Source organism: Diaphorina citri, unplaced genomic scaffold (genome assembly GCF_000475195.1).
Source record: "Diaphorina citri unplaced genomic scaffold, Diaci psyllid genome assembly version 1.1 scaffold9118, whole genome shotgun sequence".
Classification (NCBI taxonomy): domain Eukaryota; kingdom Metazoa; phylum Arthropoda; class Insecta; order Hemiptera; family Psyllidae; genus Diaphorina; species Diaphorina citri.
Window position 1 is genome coordinate 1 of NW_007386492.1, and position 540 is coordinate 540.

The 540-nt window shown below is 42.6% G+C and overlaps 1 protein-coding gene across 1 annotated transcript in view; it reads right to left on the minus strand.

Moving 5' to 3' along the window:
* Positions 1-76: 76 nt before the first annotated feature.
* LOC103522537 (eukaryotic translation initiation factor 3 subunit E) overlaps positions 77-540 on the minus strand; it is a gene marked incomplete at its 5' end in the record, with an annotated part of 20,033 nt that continues 19,569 nt past the window's right edge. The window contains one exon of the mRNA XM_008487638.3: positions 77-301. Coding sequence (XP_008485860.3) covers positions 86-301 — 216 coding nt within the window. The remainder of the gene's footprint in view (positions 302-540) is intronic.

The following is a 540-nucleotide window of genomic DNA, read 5'->3' on the forward strand; positions in this document are numbered from 1 at the left end:
ACTAAAAACTGACTGACCATCGAAAATTTTGTCGATTACATTACTTTCCTTCCTGTGGGATAAGGAAAGTAAAAAAAATCGATACTTACTGAATGCTAATACACTGATGGATTCGACAGAACGTCTCGAAGATCATCAGCCTGGCATTCTCCACAAACTCATCCAGACAGGCGACCAGGAAGAAATCGTTGTCCAGAACTTCGGTGCATTCCGTGAGCTTCTCCCGAGCAGACTCGAAGTCAAACGAGACGTACAGGTGCTCGAGAAACTCCGTGATCGGGTCCTTGTATGTGTAGGATTCCTGAGGAAGAATAGGACGGAATAATAATAATAATAATAATAAAAAAATAATAATAGTGCTTATTTATACTGCTCGCATAGGACTGAAAAGTCCCTTTACTCCAGCAGTAGACTACTACTATTATTGTGGTCAAATTCTCAATTTATATTGAGGATAAAATTCCATACCTCGGCTGGGATTGAACCCACGCCCTCCTGTTTACCAGGCGAGCGCCTTGACCACTACACCACCGAGGCAGG